The sequence below is a fragment of the Quercus suber genome, unplaced genomic scaffold, assembly GCF_002906115.3.
Source record: "Quercus suber isolate HL8 unplaced genomic scaffold, Cork oak 2.0 scaffold_361, whole genome shotgun sequence".
NCBI lineage: Eukaryota > Viridiplantae > Streptophyta > Magnoliopsida > Fagales > Fagaceae > Quercus > Quercus suber.
This window is the reverse complement of record NW_027069813.1, coordinates 54,271-71,761: the sequence shown is the minus strand read 5'-3', so window position 1 is coordinate 71,761 and position 17,491 is coordinate 54,271. Positions and strand designations below refer to the sequence as shown.

At 35.1% G+C, this 17,491-nt stretch overlaps 1 protein-coding gene across 1 annotated transcript; it reads right to left on the bottom strand.

Annotated features, from left to right (window-relative positions):
* Positions 1–5,443: 5,443 nt before the first annotated feature.
* Positions 5,444–9,725, bottom strand: LOC112008996 (fatty acyl-CoA reductase 3). Its single transcript, XM_065760273.1, has 10 exons — positions 9,556–9,725; positions 9,322–9,425; positions 8,853–9,055; positions 8,663–8,763; positions 8,384–8,576; positions 7,837–7,998; positions 7,714–7,771; positions 7,009–7,230; positions 5,975–6,102; positions 5,444–5,887 (listed from the first exon to the last, which is right to left on the bottom strand). Exons 1-10 carry the CDS (start codon positions 9,722–9,724, stop codon positions 5,731–5,733), a joined length of 1,497 nt encoding a protein of 498 aa, XP_065616345.1. The 5' UTR covers position 9,725; the 3' UTR covers positions 5,444–5,730.
* Between the last annotated feature and the right edge of the window lie 7,766 nt (positions 9,726–17,491).

Sequence of the window (17,491 nt, the reverse complement as noted above, 5' to 3'; positions counted from 1 at the left end):
GTCAAAGCTCCATGGCTCAGCTACAAGGATTCTGTCAACCTCTTCTTTGGAGTCAAAAGAGAAGAGGATAAGGTGGTCACCATTGAACTTCATACGGAAACCCGTTTTCGATCTCCAAAGTGGATTGAATGTGTTTGCAATGGCGTCAAGGTTGATGGGACGTCGTGTTAGGAATCTGGCTACTATGGAAAACTCCGTCGTGACTTGGTCGGAGTTCAGGGTCAGGCCGGTGCCTTCCTTCTCTAATAAAGAGAGGGATTTCCAGCGGCTTGAGAGATCTTCCATCAATGGTTTTGAAAGAGCAAAAGAGAAAGGGGGGTAGAAGGTGTTTCCCTGAGACCCGAGAAAAAATAACCCAACAAGCCTGCGAATAACTGTGTTATTCACAGGGACATAAATTCCTCTTGAAAGGGAACTGCAATGCTACGCAACTACAGGGGGTTCAGAAGCGAACCATCCTTAGAAGCGAGCAACCCTTAAGTACGTTTCATCTTAATACACAAAATTCCGTGTTTGTGATAACCTAGATTTGCATAATTTGACTAAGTTAATCACTTGGCTAATTAACTAGATTAATCTGGTTGGGTTAAGTGGTCTAAAAACTGTTCACTTATAAATATCATAGAAGTTTAACTTATGATGTCTACTCTATGATAATTAATGATTAAATTGTTTTTATCATTATGCTAAAACACCAATAAATTTTTGGTATAAATAGAATTTGAATTTCAAATATTTTATTCAACAAAAATGAGACTTTATAAATTGAACTAATTGGCAATTGACACAAATAAAACTCATATGTTAAATGTTCGCACCAAGGTGGTTGGAGATTAACCCAATGCAGTGTCTACCAAAATTTCATTGCTGAATTGCCCAGTAGAGTATTAATTTCTGATAAATAAAAATAAAAAAGAAAAAGAAAGAAATAAATAAGTAGGAAGCTAGTTGGACCACAAACCATCAATGTTTATTCAGCAAATAAAAACAAACCATCAGTGATTACGTACATATGGATAGAGAGGTCGGCCCTGAACCTAATTATTATAATCTGGTCGTTTGTGTAAGTTAGATTTTCAGGGCTTATGTGGCCAAGATGAAGCAGGCCAGGTTTGATCATATACACTAAAATAGCCAAAAACAAATCAAGGCTTACTAGTTATAGTTATGGCAATTGGCAAGGCATTAATGTAACTTATAACGTTCACTTCATAATGATTATTCTTATTATCATATTAAGATATCAACTAATTTTTGGTATAGGTAGAGTTCAAATTCCAAATTTCTTACAAAAGACTTTACAAGTTAAGCTAATTGCCATTGGAACTCATATATAAAACTATATGTTAAATATTACCGCCAAGGAGATTAGCCAAATGTGGGGTTTACCAAAACTTCATTGCTGACTCGCTAGTTCTGATAATTAAAAATAAAAAGAAGAAAAGAAAAAAGAATAATGAAATAAAGAAATAAGGTGGAAGCTAGTAGGAGTTGGACTGCACTACTTACATATGGATAGAGAAATCGGTGCCCACCAATGCTTCTTAATTGTTATAATCTGGTCGTTAACACAAGTTAGATTTCAAGGCGTATGTGGCCAAGAATAAGAAATTTTTTTTTTAAATGTGGGTTTGGCTTATGGTTATGGCAACTGGCAAGGCATTAATGGTTACAAATGTTAGTTTAACTTACTTTCAATATTTTTTTAACTGGAAGTTTCTTTTTGTTATAATAAACAATTGTAAGTGATAGTGTGTTTTAATCTCCACATTTTATTTAGTTAACATTACTTACATATGGATAGAGAAATCGGTGCCCACCAATGCTTCTTAATTGTTATAATTTGGTTGTTAACACAAGTTAGATTTCAAGGCGTACTTGGCCAAGAGTAAGAAATTAAAAAAAAAAAAAATGTGGGTTTGGCTTATGGTTATGGCAATTGGCAAGGCATTAATGGTTACAAATGTGAGTTGGACTTACTTTTAGTATTTTTTTTAACTGGAAGTCTCATTTTGTTTTAATACACAATTTTAAGTGATAGTGTGTTTTAATTTTCACATTTTATTTAGTTAGTGGGTGATGTGATAGTTTGTCATTAAAACAAAAAGAGATTCTAGTTAAAAAAACATCGGAGGTAATTAAGCCAAACCCTACAAAAGTAGCTACATATTGTGAGAACAAAAATTTGTTTATCTATAAAGGTTGCTTTATAACAATAGGCAAGGTATTAATAGTTACAAAGGTGGCTACGTACTTGTGAGAGAGAAATTATTGTGTACTTTCTAAGTACTATAAATGCGTACTTCCTCCTTTCATATGAATGGTGGATCTCATTAATTAAATTTATAATGGGACCTACCATTTATGTGAGAAGGGGGAGTATGTATTTATGGTACTCCGGGAGTACCTAATAATTACTCCAGGAGTACCATAAATACATACTCTTCATTCTCACACGAATTGTGGGTCTTATTATAAATTTAATTAGTGGGACCTACAGTTATGTGAGAGGAAGGAGTATGCATTTATAGTATTCCGAAGTACCCAATAATTACACTATACAATCCAGTTATTCAAATGAATTTCTCCCAAGGCATTAATGGTTACATATTAATTCGTTTGAATTTCAACCTTAATAGGCATTAATATCTATACATATACAATCCAATTACTCAAACGAATTTCTCTTCTCACAAGGAAAAATTATTAGGTACTCCTGAAGTACCATAAATGCGTACTCCCCCCTCTTACATAAATGGTGGGTCCTACTATGAATTTAATTAGTGGAACCTATCATTCATGTGAGATGAGGAATACGCATTTATGGTATTCTGAGAGTACACAATAATTCCCTATAAGTTTTATTCTTTAGTTTGCAATTAGTTGATGTGGCGTAATGTGACTGATGGGGTTTTACGCCCCATCCGGACATAATTGGAACTCTTTTAATTAACAAGACTTTAGAAGGAAATACTATTTTTTTTTTTTCTTATCTTTCAAGAGTACGTAAGATAAAAATGGGAAATACTAAAGTAAAAAATAAAATAAAAAAGTTGTGTTCCTAAAACTAATTACAATTTTTTTTCAAAACTTTTCATCGCTTTCTCAATATAGCCAAATGGACTGCAATGGAAATTTGAGTGAAGGGCTGTGGCTAGGGATAAAAATTGATAATGTGTCAAGTTTAATGGGTTTTTCAACTCAACCCAAGCTTAATAGTGATGGTTGAGGATTTTCTTTAAACGGATTAATTTGGAGTGTGTTTGGATTCTAAATTTTAATTCCTTTATGGTTTTTGCATTTTACAGAGATGCCTAATTAGATAACTGAATCCGACATGATTATGTATTTAATTTATTAAGATAACCTAGTCATTAATTTTATATACAAATGCAAGAAAATAATTTTTTTATTTTTAAACAAAGGTGTCTCTTTTTCTCTCTTAAGATATTATTTAGTTTAGTGCAAAAGTGGTTACTAATACTTAAATTTAGATTATAAATGTATTGAAATTATTATTGTTTATCTAATAAACAATTAATTCCAATATAATATGGATACAATATCTCTCTCTCTCTCTCTCTCTCTCTCTCTCTCTCTCAAACATCTTTCATAAGTTACATTAATCATTTTTTATGTCCACGATGTATCTAAATTCTAACAAGTAAACAAAGATACCACAGCAATATAGCCAACATTTGAAGCTATTGACCCGTGCATTGTTTGTACTACAACATCATAATCCAAATTCTCACCATATCCATTTTAATGGTATAGAAAACCCAATACTCTTTGAAAATAACATGAAACTAATTCATATTCTTTCATGTGTAAAGGTTCAAACTCACCTGTAAACATAGAACTTGGGAATTATAATATTGTCCAACTTTTTGCATTCAAGGATGGAAAAGTATTATAGTTATTTATTTTGTTAATTCTTATTTCATTCACCCACATGTGTCTTTTCAGAATAGTGGAGCATGAAATAAACTTAAATATCATTTGCAAATATTTGGAGAGTAGAAAAGGGAAAAATGCGTAAATCTAACCTTTAGAGTTTAGACCATAGTGTGTGACTCTGTTCTTTGGACTGGGCCATACCCTTGAGGTTTGTCGAGGTTGCTCGAATTTTGTGGTCGTCCAACTTTCAATTCATGCCTTATAATGAACGAACCATTGATTTGGTCTTCTCTCCACCATAAGACCCAAAAATGTGTGCTTTGTTTTTTTACTTCAGTAGTGTGGACCCTCAAGGAGTCAAGGTATATGCAATAGGATTTGAGACCTATTTATCTCCTCCATCTCAGCCCAATCTTAGATTGCAAAAGTGGTCAAAGAAATGGGAATGTGCAGAGTGAAAAGATGATCAATTGGTATCATCCCATGAGATACTCTTGGTCTAGTATCTTGTTATTCATAGCCCTCGACTGAGTTGAGAGACCTTTGTTGTAGGAAGAGCTTAATGGCTAATATCAAATCCCCACAAATGGCGCCAAATTGATGATGCCAGTTGGGTCAATTGTCCAAACTAGTGTTTCTGACGGGCTTTCAAGATCTACAAGAATAAGAAAGCTAATGAAAGAGATCACCGGGTTGTGGCCGGTGGAGAAACCTCCGATACCTGAGTTAGCATCAGCTCATATATTTTGTATATAGATGATATTTTGTAGTCTTTTTGATGTATTTTAACAAGTGAAATAGATTGTCCCTTTTATAGGTGACTCAGGTAGTTATTGTACATAAATGGAGGTGATATTGATTATTACTCTAATTGTAACATTTTTTTGTATTGATGAGAGTTTAAGATCTTTAATGGTTGTTATTGAATGTGTTGAGTGGTTACTTATCTTTCTTTGATGTCCTACTAATAACACAATGGTTGTCCATTAGGATGGACGACTTAATGATTTTTATGGACTCAACACCCTTTGTAAATAATATGAAACTAATTCATATTCTTTCTTGTGTAAAAGTTCAACCTCACTTATAAACGTTTAAAGGGGAAGTTTCGTCACATTATTGATCAGCACCTTTGAGAATTGTGAAGACCTCTCCCGTACGCTTGATTAGACAATTACATTTACAAATTTCTCGAACGTGGTTTCATCAAAAACCTTATAGATCAACATTTGAGTTCGCTGATCATTCTTTTAAGCCTTTTGCAGGGACTATTTGTGATTTGAAGTCAAAGGTTTTTTTGATCTTGCAAGTTGTAACTATTCATTTTGGAATACGAGTGAGTCTTTCAGTTAGAGGCCCCAGTTATCAAAGTTTTCTTTGGTAAGTCAAGAAAATTAAAGAGACAATCTTATTAACAATTTCGATTCCCACCATAAGAATTTTCGCTCAAAATTCGCTTCACTAGTCACTACAAGTTGGTTGGCTTACACATGCATCTAAACAATCTCAAACATTCACAATAAAATATTGAAGGGAGAAAGAATAAAAAGAAGAGAATTCTTTCCCTCTTGGTTAAAAATGGGTATGTATACTCCAAATACAACCCTTTAACTCCCTTTTCACACTTTATTAATTTGTAACATACATTTATTTAGCTCCTCACATCTTTTCATTTATTTCTTACATATTTAATTTCTGAAAACTGATTCACTTCAAGTAAAATTCTAAACAGAATGGTAACTAGCTAGGTAGGTTGCTATTGCCTTATTGATGAATGAAATTTCAAATCACACAACATTTTGCGAAATAAAAACAAACAATCCCTCAAAGTTATGGTTTCATTGAGTACTTTTTCAGACCAGGAATATGAGTGTTCATAATGTAGTCTTCCCAGTCAATGCACCTTGGGTCAAAGTTAAACAAATTTTCATCGACATCACTCTCTCTAATCGCCACTCTTAGCTTTTCTGTGTTAGAGTCATCAAAGCTGTATGGAAAACAAAAGCTTATTATTATCAGTGGATACATTGAAAACACAATTGAAAAACTAATCATTACAATAAACAATGCCAACCTGCTTGTAAAAAATACATATGGTTTGTAGAGGTCAACCAATTGCATCACTACTCTGACCTTCCGGTTAAGATTAATATATATGCCCCGATAATACTGGCAAAGCACCAGATTTGCTAACCATAACACCTTCAAAGAATATTGTTAGAAAGAAAAAAAAAAAATAGTGATATTATAGTATAGAGAATACATATATTGAGGGGACGTTTTTCCTGTGATAATGCATGTTTAGTGTCTGATTCAAAATCATTTTAGTGATAATGCATTTTTTTCTGTGATAATGCATGTTTAGTGTCTGATAATATTGTAGGGTTGTTTTGACTTAGTGACATACTTAACAATTTAGATTAAAAATTTCACACCCACACGCCACTTTGTCCAATGGCCAGTGCACATTGGCACAATTAGTTAATTAGATAACGGGATATTATAAATTTATATTTAGTGATTGTCATTAGGTGGGTTTATATCATTATTTTTTAACTTAATAGCTTAAATCTATAGTTCTTTTTGTGGATTTGTCTTATCTAATTCATTGAGTGGTTTGTGATTTGTGTTTGTTGGTTGGGAACTATGGCATTTTTAGGCTTACTAAATAGACTTCTCACATTTTATTTATTTTTTTCCTTTATTTTTTACTTGGCAATAATTACTAGTCTTTTTGTTAGGAAATTATTGGACATGTAGTGAGATAATAAACATAAATTTTATTTGATTCGTAAATTATGAGAAAATCAACCACAATAATTGAGTTTTTAAGGGTGTCCAGTTATATGTTGATAGACAACTGCATTGCATTGTATTAATAAACAATTATTTTGGGTCATTTCATTTGTGTATATTTGGTAAATACTAAATGCATGCTAGTTTAGTTTTTCATTAAAAAAAATTGATTCATACTTCAGTCCTTCTCAATTAAAATCCTGCGTCCATCCATGTAAAAAATTATTACTAAAAACAGGAACCAAACAAGCACAGTACTTTCATTTTTCATGTATATGATTTTGGTCACAAAGTAATTAGCCGAAAGCATACCTTCAATGGCAGTATATATCGAATATCCATGTATGCTTGAAAGCTAGCAATACTACTAAAAATTTTCGGATTGGGGACGTTGATTGACTTTCCATTTCTATCAATCCACGGATTTTGAGTGAAGTACCGGAAGGTAAAAATTGAAAGACTAGAGAGTTTAATCGGATTTCTCAATGAAGAACCCACATGGAAGATGATCTGAGAAGACTTATTTGCATGAGTCTAGGAAGAGAGTAGAGGAATTTGTAGAGTCTCTTTAGATGAAGATTGGGGATGAATCAATCTTGTATTTCTCTAGGGTTTTCTCTCACAAAATTCTTTCTGGAAGCTCTCTCAATATGATGGGTATAAGGGTGTATATATAGTAGGGTGAGAAGGGAATGCAAAACGTCAGTTTTTGCCAAACAGGGCAAGTTGGCGACTTGATCTCGCGGCTTGGCCAAGTTGCGAAATCAAGTCGCGACGTAACGGCCTGGCCAGACTGGAACTTTTGTCCTGTAGCGTGACAGCTGGCGCGACCCTTCAGCTTCCCAGTGTGCCTCTCACGTGACTGCATTTCATGGCTTGCCAGTCGCGAACCACCCGCGAGTCCTAGTCGCGAGACTCTGTTTTTCTTGCACACTCTTGAGCTTTTCTTCACATCTTCTCACACACTACCCTTACAATTTTCCCACCTAAATACAGGGTTACTAAGTGCTAAATTACAAGCAAATTGGTCACGGAATAAAGCCAATTAGATGGTTGATTAAATTCAACCTTACATCTTCTCAATTACCCAACCAAAAAATAAAAGATAGTTTGTATAATTCCATGTCAAATTATGATTACCTTGCTCCTTCAATCCAACCTGAAAATGGTTCTTTGTAAGTACTGGTTACCATGGTGGGACGTATGATAGCCAAGGGCAGATTCTGATGAAATTGTCCTAAAATCATTTCCCCCAATGCCTTCGTATATACATAGGTGTTTGGCCATCCATATAGTTTTGCCCTTGCAATTAATAAAAGAAACAAATCAAATTAAAACAATAAGGAAAAAAAATAGATCATTTACAAAAGACTTTGTTTTTAGAGTACTGCTTATTACATACATTCTAGTATACACATAGTACACACAAGCTACAATTTACAAGAGAGCTCATGACTGTAAATCACAATTTCAAAGTTTGAAATCGTGACTTAAGCTCATGAGTTCCCTTGTAAAATGATGTTGTGTGTACTATGAGTGTACATTTAGTTGTATGCACTAGTCATTTCATTTATTATTTCAAAACATTTTTAGTAAATACATATTATTGACATGAAGGTGACAACCATTATGGCATTAGAAATTTTATTAAAGGATTTTCAACATATTTTCTAATATTCTTAAAAACCTTTTAATGCCCAAATCCTTCATGGTGGATGTGATCTCTTCTTTCGTGGCACCTTGCACTCGTAATCTATCTAGGTATTCCTCCACAACTTCTTTTTCGGCATTGATAACTAATCTTGAGGTTCCCTTTGGCGTGTCTTCCGTGTGTAATGGGCTCTCAAGTATGTTGCCCCCCTTTTCACTTGACACATAAGCTGTGAAAACAACAACGATAGTCTATTGAGGAGAGCTCAAGTAAACTAAATCAGTTTATAAGGGCAGAGTTCAAGTCTACACTGACCGGTTGATACATGGAGAAGCACCTTCAATTTAATACATTTCTTTGCAAAGTTCAAAACATGCAAAGCTCCATATGTGTTGATGCCCAATGCAACATCATATCTAAAGAAAGGAATAGAAAAGGTAAAATAGTTTTACCGTTTAATTATATGAATCATTTTGACCATGCACACAATATTGTTCTTTGTTACCTTTCATCAAATTTCGTTGTAGCAGCAGAATTTAAGACGATGTCTATTTCTTTCGACATCTCTTCTCTCAATATACAATCTTTGATTCCGAAATTCTCGTCACTAATGTCACCAGAGATAGGAGTAACCCTTTCAAATATAAAGGATTCTAGATCTGCACCCAAATTATTTCTTAGAACCCTAAATATGTCCTTTTCTATCACCTACAGATAAATAGTACAAATGACAGATTAAACACAATGTTCCTAGAACGTTGCTAAACCACATGAAAAAAAAAAATTTATTTAAACCTATTTTAGTTTTTAAACATTAAGGATCAAAATAATACTTTTTCCAAACTTAAAACGAGTATTTTACATTTCAATCTAAATTAAAGAGATCATGTAACATGTAAAAACTGAAAACCAATATGTAGTTGGGTGCATTCATTTTCTTTTTTAGAGAATTAAAAAGTGCTTAATTGGTGTACCTCTTTACGGAAGCGTTGTGTAGCAGACTCATTGTCCGTAGCTCTCACAAGAAGATAGAGCCTTTTCACCTTTGGTTGAACCCTTAGTATTTTCTCCACAAACACTGCATGCATTTTTACAAGTAGGGTTATCACTTATCACTAACACCAACATCCTTCAACACATGCACACACAAGATTATAAACAAGCAAAACACGCAGGTTGTGCTATACATAACGAGAGAGAGAGAGAACCTTTGGCTAGAAAGCCTGTGGCACCAGTGACTAAAATAGTCTTGTTCTCAAAAAATTTGAGTATACCTTCCAACTCCATGAGAGGAAAAAAAAATGAGAGAGGGAGAGAGTAAACGATGATGATCTCAAGAAAGAAGTAGATGATTTCTAAGGTGGATTTGAGAGTCATAGGCTCATAGCTTTCTTTTCTTATATAGTATGTTTTGGCATCTTCCTCTTAAGCTTCTTTCATTAATTTTTTGGGTATTCATTAGAATGTATTGACTCCTTGTAATAACTTAACCAATTAATTAGCCAACTGAATTAATTAAGTTAATTAACATGTAATACGCGTGGTAGCATAAACATATCACCAACTAAATTAATATGCAGCGGAAAATAAAGTACATGACTAACCACCAACTTGAGAAGGATGTTGACTGCAAAGTTCTTCAATTCATCAACACGATAAAGATCACGAAATTCCTTGGTAACAAAACCTTATAGCGTACAAACGCAGCAGCTTTTTGAAAAGAAAGATGAACTTGGGCATATGTCTCTAGTCACAATATGCTTGTGAAAAACATTTGCATAAAGTTTCACACACTTGCGTCAACTGTGATGGCCCTTAAAATAATCCTTATATATGTTTGGAGTTGTGAGAAAAGAAAGCCTAAACATGTATACACGGATTGGAGTGAAATCAGATTTGAAAAACTGATTTCTATAAATCTCGATAGATAGGTTATTTATCAAGCAACTGTCGAGAATCAGGCAAAAGCTGCCTTTTAAATCTCGATAGATGCTATCTGTCGAATTAGCTGTCGAGCTTTAAAATCCAGCACTTCTTCACTTGTTTCTTGGATAGGCTTGCATGGTTTTAACACTTGGACTTGAACTCTTGTTCCTTGAAATGTTAAACACATCCTAGATCTACCAAATTAGAAGTAAAGTGCGTTTTGTCATAGAATTAGCCAATTCTATATTGACATATGTTCCTACCATGATACACATATTTCCTAATAAAAACCCTAGCAAATACACTTGAGAGTTAGAGTATACTGTAAGGTTGAATTTAATCAACTATCTTGTTGACTTTATTCTGTATCAAATTTACTTGTAATTCAGAATTTAGAAACATTGTATTTAGGTGGGAATCATGTAAGGTTAGTGTGTGAGAGAGTGTGAAGAAAAACTCAAAAGTGTGCACTGAAACAGGGCCTCGCGATTGGATCTCGCAGCCTGCAAGTCGCCAAAGCTGGCACACGTATGAAGCATGCAAGAGAGCTGAAGAGTCACGTTAGCTGTTGCATTACAGGACAAAAGTCCCAGGTTGGCCAAGCCGTTAGCTCGTAACTTAAACTCGTGACTCAGTCCAGTTGCGAGGCCAAGTCGCCAGACCACTCTATTTGAAAAAAACTGACTTTTCACATTCCAAACACACACTAGTATAAATACCTCTTATACCCACAAAATGTAGAGAGTTTCGAGAGAGAATTTTGAGAGAGAAAGCCTAGAGAAAAACAAGATTGACTCATCCAAAATATTCATCCTTTAATTCTCCAAATTCCTCTGCTCTCACCTTCTCCATTGTTACATCCTTGAGAGGTACATTAGCCAAATCATTTTCTCACAATACCCACATCTGTGAGAAGGCTATTTAGTATTTGGGAAGTAGTTAGGAAAGGACCAATAGATATTGGTTGATTCTATGGGCTATAGCGAAATCCGGTAAGCTAAAGAAGACAATGATTTGGTGTAACCTCGTTAGAGCAAGAAGCTTTGAGTGCTTAGGTATACTGGGTAGATTAGGCTTAGAAGGTCTTCTGTTGTTCATGTATCCCAACTTCATTCTTTAGTGGATTATTGACGGCTTGGAGGGCGGCAGAGAGGTTTTACGTCGAGAATTTTGATAACACATCGCTATATTGTCTTTGTGTTTGCATCTCTCTTCCCTTAATCTTTGCCATTTAATTTCTACTGTGGTTGTGATTTTATTTGGTTTAGATTGGTTTATCAATTCTGTTTTAGCTTATGTTCATATTTCGCACATACATTATTTGATAATAAGCTTGAATTGGTAATTTGTAAATTGGGGGTCTAAACGTTCATAGGTGTTTTATACACATTTTGAACATTGAATTGGTATCAAAGCGGGTGCACTTACTGTGGTTTAATTACCTAAGTGCGATCTTAGACCTTAGCTATGGATGAAGCTATGGAAAAGGCTAAGCTGAATTGTGGTTTAAATGTTTGTGATAATGACTCTATGAATATATTTGAAGAGTGTCCTAACAATGAACTCTTAAGAGTTATTAAAAACAAAGAAACATGCTAGGATGTTTGTTCACATGCTGAAATATTTTGAAAATAAGAATCACATCTTACACAATAGTTTATGTGAGTCTAACTCTTTGATTAAGAAGTATAAATGAAGAAATAGAATATTGTGTGAGAGGGTTGATAATCTGAAAAAGAAAATTCAATCTAACAAAAGCATGGAAAATGAAGATAAATTTCTGTTTGGTGGTCAAGAATGCTTGTCCCATGCTTGCCTAGTTGTGCACACCTCATTGAATGTATTTAATTCATGTTTTTGGTATCTTGATAGCGGTTGTTCTTGTTATATGACAGGAGATAAATCATTGTTTAAGTCACTCAAAGTGAAGGTTGGTGACTATGTTACATTTGGCGATGGAAGTCATGCTTAAGTTCTCAGCAGAGGGACTGTTGAGATACCGAGATTACTTCTATTAAAAGATGTCTTATACATCAAAGGGCTGAAGGCGAATCTCTTAAGCATCACTCAAATATGTGATGAGGATTTCCTTGTTCAATTCTCAAAGAAGGGGTGCATAATCATTGATGAAAAAGGGATTCAAGTCTTGGAGGGAAATAGGACTACCGATAATTGCTACGAAGTAGTTCCTACGGCACCCATTTCGTGTAGAAGTGCTCGTGTTGACATGTTGGAACTTTGGCATCATAGATTTGGGCATGCAAATTTCAAACAAGTAGCAAAAGTATCTAAACGTGAAGCGGTTGAGGGACTTCCAAAGTTTAGAAAGGTGGAGAAGACTATTTGTGGTGCATGCCAAATGGGAAAGCAAACAAAGGCAAGTCATCACAAGGTGAATGTGATTGCTACCTCACGTTGCTTAGAGCTTCTTCACGTTGATCTAATGAGGTCTATAAGAACTGAAAGTCTGGGAGGAAAGAGGTACATTATGGTCATTATTGATGATTTCTCAAGATACACTTGAGTTGAATTTCTTAGAGAAAAATTAGAAGCATGTGAGAAATTAGAAATTCTTTGCAAGAGAGTACAAAACGAGAAAGAGGTTCCTATTGTCAAGATAAGGAGTGATCATGGCAAGGAGTTTGAGAATGCAAGATTTGAGTCGTTTTGTGAAAAGAATGGAATTAAAAATGAATTTTCAGCCCCCAAAACTCCTCAACAAAATGGGGTGGTTGAGAGGAAGAATCGGGTGATTCAAGAAATGGCAAGAGTTATGATACTAAAAAAGCAAATTCCTCAAAAGTTTTGGGGAGAAGCCGTGAACACCTCATGTCACATTGGTAATAGAATATTCTTCCAAGTGGGAACAAAGAAGACCGCTTATGAAATTTGGAATGGAAAGAAGCCGAGAGTGAAGTACTTCCGAGTATTTGGAAGCAAGTGCTACATTCTAAATGATCAAGAGAATCTTGGGAAATTTGATGCAAAAAGTGATGAAGGCATTTTCCTTGGGTATTCTACTACTAGCCGGGTATATAAAGTTTTCAACAAGATAACGAAGACGGTAATGGAGTCCATCAATGTAGAAATTGATGATGCCATAACAAAGGTAGAGATGTTTGATGATGAAGAAGGACCAAGCACCAAAGAACCCACTGTTGAGGTCGAAGCTCTTGATATAGAAGTTGAAGGACCTACACCGGAAAAGGAATCAACCCCTATGAACACAAGAATGGAAACAAGATCAATGTCAAGAACATCAAGTCCTCTCACTCCTCCGGAAGTGCATCCTCCCATCTCCCAGAATGATGAAGTCTCTACGTTAAAGAAGCCATCAGTGATTAAGAACCATCCAGATAGCAACATCATTGGGTCTTTAGATGAAGGTCTTCGCCTTAAAAAGGGAAATATACTTCTGGTCAATCATGTAACATACCATTGCTACCTTGCCGAATTTGAGCCAAAAAGGGTAGAAGAAGCTCTCCAAGATGAAAATTGGGTTGAGTCAATGCATGAAGAGTTGAATCAATTTGTGAGAAATGATGTATAGGAACTTGCTCCAAGGCCTGAAAATGTTCATGTCATCGGCACCAAATGGATCTTCAAAAACAAGACTGATAAAGATGGAGAGATTATCTGGAATAAATCTCAGTTAGTGGCTCAAGGATACACTCAAGTAGAAGGAGTAGATTTTGATGAATCCTTTGCTCCTATGGCAAGACTTGAGTCTATTCGAATTCTGATATCAATTGCATGTATTATGAACTTCAAACTCTACCAAATGGATGTAAAATGTGCATTTCTAAATGGATACTTGAATGAAGAAGTGTTTGTTGAACAACCCAAAGGCTTTGAGGATCCTCATTTCCCTGATCATGTGCTGAGATTGAAGAAAGCCCTTTATGGCTTGAAACAAGCTCTTAGAGCTTGGTATGAACGGCTTACCCATTACCTCCTGGATAGAGAATTCAAAATGGGGTATGTCGACCGGACTTTATTTGTCAAGAATGATGAAGATTATCTTCTCGTGGCTCAAGTATATGTTGATGACATAGTATTTGGAGCTACCATTGATGATCGGGTTATAGAGTTCTCTGAGGAGATGAAGAAAGAATTTGAGATGAGTATGGCGGGGGAGCTTACATTTTTCTTAGGCTTCAAGTTAAACAAAAGAAGGAAGGCATATTCATTTCACAAGAAAAGTATGCTAGAAATATTGTCAAGAAGTTTGGACTAGACTCCAAAAAGCATGCCTCCACTCCCATGAATTCGTTTACAAAGCTGAATGTTAATTCTTCTAGGGTAGAAGTGAGTCTAACCTTGTATAGGAGTATTATTGGGAGTTTACTCTATCTTACAGCTAGTAGTCCGGATATTGCATTTAGCGTTGGTGTTTGTGCTAGATATCAAGCTACTCTAAAGGAATCCCACCTGACTGCAATGAAGCAAATTATATGATATATCAATGGAACTCTGGATTATGGGTTGTGGTATTCAAAGGACTCAAATGCTTGCCTTACCGGTTATTTAGATGCAGACTGGGCTGGCAGTATGGATGATCAAAAAAGTACTTCAGGAGGTTGCTTCTACCTTGGTAACAATCTTGTCTCTTGGATGAGCAAGAAACAAAACTCCGTGTCTCTCTCTACCTCTAAAGTTGAGTACATAGCCACTAGAAGTTACTGCACACAACTCCTTTGAATAAAGAAGCTACTTCATGACTACGAGATTCCTCAAGATACAATGTGTGTTTTCTGTGATAACACTAATGCCATAAATCTCTCTAAGAACCCAGTTCAGTATTCAAAGTCAAAACACATGGAGATACGTTACCACTTAATCTGGGATTTGGTGGAAGATAAAGTTGTATGTCTTGAATTCATACACACAAACAATCAAAAGGCGGACATCTTCACTGAGCTTCTCGATGGTCCACGATTTGAATCACTCCATAAGACCATTGGTGTTGGTACAATTCCTTGAATCTCATGTGTGATGTGTGTTTTACCTCTCTATCTCGCTTTAATTTATCTTTTGTAGGACACACACTACCTTGTTGGCTATTTGTATAGCATGTTCTGTTTGTTTGCTATTTCCTTTAAGTGTTTTTCACTTTGTTGTTTTTGATCAATCTTTTCTTACTTTTATGTCAAAAATCCAAAAACACATAAAAAGTTGAAAATCTAAAAAGTTTGATCAACATTATTATGTTTTGTCATAAACATGTTTTGCCTTGTACCTTTGTGCTAATCGTTTTGTGCATTTACGAGCGTAAATTATTCTTTATGCACTCATATCATTGTGGGAGAAATCTTGACATCTATGTGATTGTTGTAAATAGATCTTCAAACTTGTCATAAATGATTAGTCAATAGTTTTGTTGATCTTGAGACATGCATAGACTTGTGCCTATATATCTTCCCTCTCTTTTATTTTCTTTTGTTTAAAGAACTCAACAAATGTAAGTCTCCAAATGAAAAGAGATAATGAGCTGCAAAAACCTTCGCACATACTAGTATTTGACTAGGAAAAAGGGAAAACGACTTTTGTGAAAAATCTATGATGCCCAAAAAGCCAAAGGCTTACTTATCAAATTGAAATATTAAAAATTTCAGGCATCAATCTCAAAATGAGATGTAATGATTCAAAAAATCAAATGATATGATGTATATGGAGCCAAATGAAAAGCTTCAAAGTTATGTAATCAAGTTTTGTGGGAGGTCATATATGCATATTTCTATAATTTAGATAGGTCATTATTGCTAGTGCTAATTGTGTATGTCTTGATTGAATTGATCACTGAAGCTTCAGATTAGACTAAGGACTATCTCATCTTTGGTACCCACACACATCACACATGTCTATGTTCAATGAATGCCTTATTCATTTGTGTAATTGTACTTGATTAAATGTGTTTCACGTACTCAATTTTTGTTGATCAAGCACAAAAAAATTTTTGAGTATTTTAATTGTTTTTGGAAAGTCCTTTGTTTTTGCAAAAATTTCAAAAACTGTGTTGCCTTGTTCTGGCGACTTGGTCACGGGTTAAGCAAGTCACATGTTTCAGTTGCGAGCATTACTCAAAAGGTCTTTGCGACTCACTAGCAAGTCAAAGTCTCAATAGTGAAAAAGACTTAGAAATTTTTTCAAAAATCTGGATTTTTAGATTTCTCGCGACTCAGTTTGGTGACTTGTTCGCGAGTGGAAGCTCCAGTCGCGAGGTTACTCAGAAGTTTTCGCGGCTCCCCACGTGACTGACTTGCAGGTGGACCTTCCAGTCACGAAAAACACTTAGACAAATCTTTTGATTTTTGTCTCTCAAGTGTTTGGCGACTTGTACACGACTCATATCAATCGCGAAAATCACGTGTTTTGCACATTGAGGGTCTTTTTTAGAAATGGTTTCAAAAAATTTTCATTTTTCGCTCGCATCTCGTGACTATTCATTTTCTTGTTCGTCTTCCCCTCATTCAAAAACACTGTGTTCACACACAAACTCTCCATATTCTTCCTCACTTTCAAGAAAAGGTATGGGTTCCATTTCTTTCTCATTGTATTTCATTTTTCTTACCTAAGATTTCTTGGATTGGGTATCTTTGATAATCTCTGTGATTTTGATGCGTGAATATGGGCTTTTGATGCTTTGGCAAGATTGTTGTGTGATAGTGTTGGATATGTGTTATCACACTTTGTTTTTGGCTACACAATGTGTTATTTGCCATACACACAGATTCTATGACATGATTATGACCTTAATCTCATGATTTTAGGGTTTTCCACAATATTCTTGTTTTGGGACTAACTTTGTGCTAATAGAGTTTGTTGTCGTGTGTGGTCTTTGTTGCTCTTTGGTGTAACATGATGCAGCTTACAAATGTCTCCATTCAAAAGATCAGCTGTGAAAGGAGGCAGCAGCAAAGGGAAAGAGCTCATGATTGATGTTGATGATCTTTCGCCAAAGCCGAAGAGGACCCGATTCCCAACAAGAGTGTATGATCATCACAAGTTCAGATCTTATGCCGCTTCTCAAACCTATGCGAACTATTTTAGAGACGCCTCTTTGCTGGTTGAAAGGGCTGTTGACCAACTGTCTCTCCTAGACACCAAAATCCCTATATGGTTTGCCACCAAGGATTGGAATTTCCTTCTCTTCGACCTTGATGAAGCATACGAGAATTTGGTGAAAGAGTTCTATGCTAATGCCATTTTTAAGGGAGA

Coding starts and splice junctions, on each gene's coding strand:
- LOC112008996 (XM_065760273.1), bottom strand. CDS start 9,724: ATGACTCTCAAATCCACCTTAGAAATCATCTACTTCTTTCTTGAGATC. Junction 7,772..7,836: donor GGTTGGATTGAAGGAGCAAG/GTAATCATAATT, acceptor GTAATTGAGAAG/ATGTAAGGTTGAATTTAATC. Junction 6,103..7,008: donor GATATATACTGCCATTGAAG/GTATGCTTTCGG, acceptor TATTCTTTGAAG/GTGTTATGGTTAGCAAATCT.